General features: G+C 39.4%; 1 protein-coding gene across 1 annotated transcript; it reads right to left on the minus strand.

The window, feature by feature from the left end:
* Positions 1-3,750: 3,750 nt before the first annotated feature.
* Positions 3,751-6,317, minus strand: LOC120575303. Its single transcript, XM_039826024.1, has 8 exons — positions 6,244-6,317; positions 5,849-6,086; positions 5,212-5,743; positions 5,034-5,110; positions 4,746-4,926; positions 4,385-4,633; positions 4,034-4,205; positions 3,751-3,868 (listed from the first exon to the last, which is right to left on the minus strand). Exons 3-8 carry the CDS (start codon positions 5,228-5,230, stop codon positions 3,751-3,753), a joined length of 816 nt encoding a protein of 271 aa, XP_039681958.1. The 5' UTR covers positions 5,231-5,743; positions 5,849-6,086; positions 6,244-6,317.
* Between the last annotated feature and the right edge of the window lie 1,531 nt (positions 6,318-7,848).

Below are 7,848 nucleotides of genomic sequence, written 5' to 3' on the forward strand. Positions count from 1 at the left end.
TACCAGGCTCTGCAGGCAGAACTAGAACAAGGTAATGGAGCTGCTGTTTGGCACTTTTACTAAGGTAAACAAGCTTCCATTATGAGGCCAGAGGCCTGTACTATGAAGCAAGATTTGGGGTTAACAGCTAACTTCAAGTTCAACCCAGGGTTTTCTTTATCACGAAGGTGGATCACTTGATACCGGGTTCAATCGCCGTGGTAACTCATGCTGGACACCTAACCTGGTCGGGAGCAGGTTATGTTGGAGATCAGAGATCAACCGGTGTAAAAGCACCGCCTACTGACCAATCAATAGGCCTACTCGATTGATAACAGCATCACCGTTCTTATAGAAGATCAGGCGGAGCTCAGTGCGGAGAGGGAGAGGGAGAGGGAGAGGGAGAGAGAGACGGGGGAAGAGTGTGCTCATAAAAGTTAAAACATTTAGAGACCAACAACGCCGTAAACATTCCCTGATGGGTATATTTATGAAATATATAGATTTGAATGGGAGGGAATTACATATCGGCTATTTCTCTGCTTCTTGAGCCAATGCGCACAGCGGTTTGAATTATGTTTTTTATATTTTTTATTTGCTCTCACGATCGCTTCCACTGGCAGGATTGCAACTGAAATAATAGGCTAATTACGGCAGTTTATGGAAAGCACAAGTATAATTATGGTCAGATCTTGGTCCTGACTGATGGGGCAGTGATATTGATAAGTGTTGATTTACGCATAAGCGTCGCCTATTTTTTGTTGCCAGCTGACGAGACTGCACAACTACGTTTGATTGGTGAACAGTCACGTACATGGTAGAGCCTTTGGCGGAAGTCTCTCTCTCTCTCTCTCTCTCTCTTTCAAAATAAAACATTAAAATGAGGCGTACTTGGGGGGAATACAAACAATGACGCGTAGAATACCAAAGAGGTAAAAAGAAAAGTAACGAGCTCATTGTAGCCCAATGTAGCGGAGTAAGAGTACAGTTTCTTCTTTACAAATCTACTCAAGTAAAAGTAAAACATATAGTGATTTAAAACTACTCCTAGAAGTATAATTTTTTCAAAAACTTACTCAAGTAAATGTAACTGTGTAAATGTAACTCGTTACTACCCACCTCTGGGCAACATTACCGCAAAATGGAGATACTGATTGATGAAGCTACATTTATTTGTTAACCTTGTATGTATAAAACAAATGGTGTTGTCAAAGATCATAGAAATGATTGGCCCCTATTGATTACAAATAATTACATCCAGGAGGTCATGTGAAATGATACATTTTTACACAACGGTAAAAGTAAACATGACAACACATTTTGTAGTATTTTACAACAGAGGAAGGTTAGTCAACATCATATCCACTTTGCATGACTGTTGAATACGTTCTAATATATTATAATTACCATTTGTATTTCTTGGCAACAGATGTTTTCAACTTCAGTGGACATTGTCGAGCAATTTCCACAAGTACACCTAAATATAAAATAAAAAAACGTTAGATACCCTCCAGACAGTCAATGGACATAAAGTTGTTACTGTGATAGAAACAGTGCAGAATTCAAACTGAAATACTTAATTAACTTACCACTCTGAAACATCTTGCTCCAGTCTAGGTTGTGAAGCTGGTTCGGGTTCTGTTTCGGGATCAGACTCTGGTTCGAACATGTACGGCTGAGCTGAAGCCATGGTTACCGGTAGATAGATGCTAGATCGGATCCGTTTGTTTTGGATCACACTACCATGCTATCAGGGCCTGCCCTACTCTGCATCTAAGTGGCTAGTTGTCCTTACCTAGGTACTGCGCATGTGTGACTCCAAACAAAGATGGGATAGCGGTAAGATGCTTCACTCTGTAGCTAAAACAGAGAGCTCAACAGTCTCTGTTGAAATAGAGTAAAACAGGAGCTGCAGCAACGTGCAGTACAACAAAAATATGTTTTTTGAAAATGAAACCATGTAAACCTATTCTGGTACAACCTCTAAATACAATTATGAACCTGAAAATGAGCATAATATCACCTCTTTAAAGTACGATATGTGGAAATGGCCAAAATCGCACTAATTCCGAGCTTTCAATTCAAAATGGCGGACTTCCTGTTGGGTTTAGGGTATGGCTCCAATGGCGTAAATCTTGACATGTTACATATGTGTACCAAGTTTCGTGAGTCTACATTAAACGCACTGCAAGGGCTCAATTTGTTTAACTTTGTAGGGGGCGCTAGCGAGCCATTTTTGTGCACCTATTCCCGAAACCCTTAAAATACGTAAATTGTCACCAGACTTGATGCGACCACCAAATTGGGTGAGTTTTTGAATATGTTAAAGAGGTGATATTATGTGTACTTGTGGAAATTGCTCGACAATGTCCACTGAAGTTGAAAACATCTGTTGCCAAGAAATACAAATGGTAATTATAATATATTAGAACGTATACAACAGTCATGCAAAGTGGATATGATGTTGACTAACCTTCCTCTGTTGTAAAATACTACAAAATGTGTTGTCATGTTTACTTTTACCGTTGTGTAAAAATGTATCATTTCACATCACCTCCTTGATGTAATTATTTGTAATCAATAGGGGCCAATCATTTCTATGATCTTTGACAACACCATTTGTTTTATACATACAAGGTTAACAAATAAATGTAGCTTCATCAATCAGTATCTCCATTTTGCAGTAATGTTGCCTCCTCAGGTAATATTTATTCTAAATGAGTTACTTATTTTTATTATTAGGTTGTTACACAAATGCAACAGGTTCCTGTCCCACCTACCTGCATGGTTTACCATCCAGACCTAGAGCCAACCTGTTTGAACCACTACACCCTGCGGAACATCTACACTATATACAGAGCAGACTATGGACCTTTGAGGTGTCGAACAGAAAAAGAGTAAGTTTTTAAAACATGTAATTAACTGTCCCATAAAATTATTTTACCAATAAACCAAAGACCTAAGGGAGAAATCACGATTACAATGTCTTTATTTTCATCAAATGTTGAAACGCTTATATAAATAGAACAATCTTAATATACATAATAGGAAACAAATACAGATATACACTATAAATAAGAGTGATGTTCACTATTGTCCAATCCTGTCCATACAGGCGCTACAGGCACCTTGCCTATCTTGGCTTTGTGAACTGGTGCTGGGGCTACTTGGGAAGGACTGTTAGGGTGGTAATCCCATCGTGCGTTGTACGCCGGATACGCCTGCAGTTTCTTGATCTGGGTGCATACTATGTAGGGTTCCGACTGTCCCTTGTGCAAAGCGGGACAGATGGCGGGCAACCACTTCCTCCTTTGAGGGTCTCTCATGTTCCGATGCCAGATCCTTGGGGATGGGGATCAGTTTCAGCACCTCAACAAATGGAGTTGGGTCCTCAAACACCTCCTCGAAAACCAGCCTCATAAGTTCTTCCACATATTCTGTGAATTAATGCATATAAATAATCACTGAAGTGCTTAAGAAGAGCGTTCTTCTCAGACGCCACCTTATTTCTACATATTTGTTTTTTAGCCTTAACTATTTATTTGTTACGTTTACAATACTTGTATACACACACATATACACACATATATACACACATATACACACACATATACACAAGTGTCACTATTTGTAATTACAAGAGATGTTTTTCTGAAGTTAACACTACTTGTAAATATTCAATGTGTCACTATTGATGTTACATTATTTGTTATATAAATAAAAGTAGTTTAAAACTTACTGTATGTAGGGTCTGTTTTACTGGCCTCGCAGTCACCTCCCCCTTCCTGGACTTGGGAAACACAACCTTGAATACTGGTTGTCCTGCAGATGTTGTGGCTTGCTTTCGCGGTCTGCATTTTCATTGTAGTGCATGGCTGCAAGGTACAACCTACAAAAATACAATTGCAAACTGAAGTGACACAACAATTTTGATATTTTATATATATATATATATATATATATATATATATATATATATATATATATATATATATATAAGCCATTAGGCAGTAGCTGTGGTGTATAATGTTACTGAATGTATTCATTGTATTACCTGCAAAGCATGCCCTTGAAAGGGAAAACCACATTCTTGGGTGTGAAGCGAAGGATCAAACTGTGGAAAGCCTCCAGGGATGATGTTTGGTAGTGGTGGCTCAGCTTCTCCACATCTTTGACAACCCTCTTATTGACCAGGATTTTTTCCACTTTGTAGAGCACCATTGACCCTTAAATAAAATTAAAAAACACTTTATTAAAATTGCAGCCCATTAACACAGTAAATACAGCAATAATATTTCATTATAAAGGGCATTTGAGGTGAAGTTGTTTTTTGTTATTAATATTATAAGCGAAAAAGGTTTTGCATTTTAAATGTAATTCTTTTACTCACATTTTGTTTACATACCTGGTTGAAACCATTTACTTGGATCCCTTGACACTCGATCAGGATGTTGGCACTTTGGGAAAAGAGGGTTTTCATGCAAGTGCACGTTCTGGATGTGGTTGACAATCGACATCCACTTGGCTACCTTCTCTGGCCCTGATGTTGACGATGTTACACTCCAGTAGACATGGCTTTTGATGCTACGCAGCCACTTCTTCAACACCCCACAGTCCTTGTTTTGCGCAACTTTGTCAAGTTTCTTTGACAAACCTTGCAGAAAGTGCATATGCAATAAATTTATATTCAGGACATTCTTTGACGAATAACTAAACACAAAGTATGTCAATGAGCCACACTGACATAAACAAGGATGAAGACGTACCTTTCTCAAAGTGCCACACATCATAGAAGTGGGTGATGCTGCGCTCCCTCAGATACTTCTGGATCTGTGGATGACGGTCGGTGACAATGTAGTCCACCACCAAACCATTTGAATCTAGTAGATCCAGGCAGCGTTTAATGCCCTCCTTCTCCATGTGGTAACTACCACCTACTTCATTGCTCTGGTGGTGGGACAAAAATGCATAGATATAAATGTGAGACATTGAAAGCTATACAGAATCATCTTTCATCATGTCGCAAGGCAAAAAAATAAAAATATGGGACCCACCTGAACAAGCTGAAGGTCGATAATGCGGTTACTGTCTAGGTGCATCAGTGTGTAGCTCCCATACTTTGCTGAGTGCCCTGAAGATTATATAACAAAGACCATGTCAAGGCTTTGCAACTCAAATCGAATGTTTAAGTACCATGCTTTTAAGAAAGGACTTTTGGGACTTTTGTCTTACCTGGGGAGTCAGCTCGCATATCTCCACTGACTCCAATCTTTCCTCCATGCTGTAACTTTTGAAAAAGATGTTACTGATCCGTCTTCCATTTGTGGATTATGGCTGGCTCCAGAAAACTCCTAGCATGCCTCCTGAAGGTGTCATACTTGAAAATCTGAAGATTCATGGCCTTGCATATCTGTGAAAACATGTAAAATTGGTACGTTTGTGAAAACAGTACAGTGATTGCCATTTCATATTAAATAGTTATAGCAATACCTTTTCCAGTTGGATGAAGTATGAACCGGTGAAATATGTTGCCGCTGACAGGTGTAGGTTGCCGACGGGGGTACTTTCTACAACAGGCTGACTCTGCCACTGTCTTGAATAGTTGCAGTGTGGGCAGAGCTGTGTGAATGACACATACATTCCCATTTTTCGGCGCTGAACGTCACACTGCCTCTTGCATACAGGACAGCTTTGAAAAAGCTCCCTTAGGCAACTTTCAAAAACAATGTACTTATCATCCTTATAAGTAGACACTGGCTCAGACCTTAAAAAAAAACAGAAAGAATACATTCTTGCTTTAGCTTTCCTACCAAGTTTAACTTTTCTGATGATAAGTCATATTGAAATGGAATACAAATATCGAACTTACGACATGGCAGATTCGTCCGTTAGAACAGAGTCACCAGGGATATATGTTGAGTCTTGTGGCTCAGCTTGCAACTCTGTTGAGGTGTCTCCCTCTTCCTCCTCCTCCTCCTCAAGACGAGGTCTCTTGCGAGGTCTGTAATCTTGGGGTCTTATTGGTGTTGAAGACATCGGGGTGAATTCTGGGGAGCTTGAAGTGGTCTCAGTGTAAACACTAACACAGGGCACCATTGCCTGGGTGCCTAAGAAAAAAAAGGAAAAACTTAAATAATATTTTTCTTTACAATAACGAAATTAAATTCTCATGTTTATTATATATTGGGTTTTCAGCAGAGTAAGGCATTTACAGGTACTGCATGTGAAGAAAAAATGCAAAAACGTGATGCTTTTGTTATTTACCTTTGCTTCTCATGGAAGCCCTCAGCGTACCCATGGATAGCTGTGTGCCGACTGCTCTCATTTTTGGAGCACTGGACTGTATGCCCACTGACCAGTGTTGGGGAGTAACGGAATACATGTAACGGCGTTACGTATTCAGAATACAAATTATGAGTAACTGTATTCCGTTACAGTTACAATTTAAATCGTTGGTATTTAGAATACAGTTACATTGTTGAAATCAATGGATTACATGACGATACTTTTCTGTTTCACGAGTTTATTCACTCTGACTAAATTAAGGCAACTCTATGCATTTTCCAGAAGCCCCGATATGAAATCGAAAAAAATAGCTATTTGCGTGATCAGTCACAATGGAGTCGGAACCGGCACGACAGAGCCAGGGCAGGAATAAGTTTCTATCTTGGAAATTCAAACAGCATTTCACATTAAAGAACGAACAGGGAGAATGAAATATAACTGTGCAGTGCAACCGGTGCTTGCCAGCAACCAACCTCCTTTCAGCGTCCAAATTACTCCACTTCCAACCTGAAGAAGCATCTTAAAGTAAGCTATTTTTTTAATTAGCCAAGGGTAGTCGTCTGCTGTAGTTTTACTGGTCACCTTGCTATTTTACCATTGACGTGCGACTTTACATTCTCCTACGTGCTGATTTACTAGCTCCAGAGCCGTTTAAAGACTGACTAGCCCCGTTTGACATGCTAGCTAACATTAGCTAAAATTAGCTCGTGGTAGCAAGACTGCGGTTAGATTTTTGTAGTATGCAGTTCGGGACTACCAATACAATAATCTATCTGCTTGTTCAGGTACACATTCAGCTAGTTGGAATAAAAAGAACACACCATTATAGGCCTGTTTAGTAAGCTGGATGTGATAGCTGCATTCCTACACTTATAAAACGTAATTCAATGTGGAAGTAATCCTGAAGTAATCCAAGTATTCAGAATACGTTACTCAGATTGAGTAACGTAACGAAATACGTTACAAATTACATTTGTGGGCATGTATTCTGTATTCTGTAACGAAATACGTTTTTAAAGTATCCTTCCCAACACTGCCACTGACATATTTTGTGGTGGTTCGGTCTGGCATCCTATGTCATGGAATGTAGTGGAAAGGTGTGGGGTTTCGAGGTGCTGCTGTGATGTACTCTGTAATAAGACAGTAATCAGATGAAAAGAGTATCTGTAACGCTAACGTTCTTATCCCTTGTGAAATCAGGAGACAGCACAAGTAGCATATAAACAAATTAACACACCACATGACATCCTTTTGCTAGTCAAAGCCCCGGTTGTGCAAGTAGGGAGCAAATATACTGCTGGTTATGGACAACGGTCTCCACGTAACAAAAGCAACTTAAACACACGTGTCGTTTACCACTTTAAAGAACGTTAGCCAACACTACCAAATTAGCTGAGGCATACAGTGGTTTCGGTGCCCTTACCAATCAACCTGTAAAGTAACATTAACGTTCTAAACATACCTTCACATGCACACTTGTACACTGTTCTACATATTTTGACTGAAAAGCAATAGTCGATTTTAATGCAGTGTTACGTAATTGTGTTCAAAAGCTTTGAACAAAACGGTTTGAACACAAAACGT

The sequence above is a fragment of the Perca fluviatilis genome, chromosome 15 (genome assembly GCF_010015445.1).
Source record: "Perca fluviatilis chromosome 15, GENO_Pfluv_1.0, whole genome shotgun sequence".
NCBI classification, from domain to species: domain Eukaryota; kingdom Metazoa; phylum Chordata; class Actinopteri; order Perciformes; family Percidae; genus Perca; species Perca fluviatilis.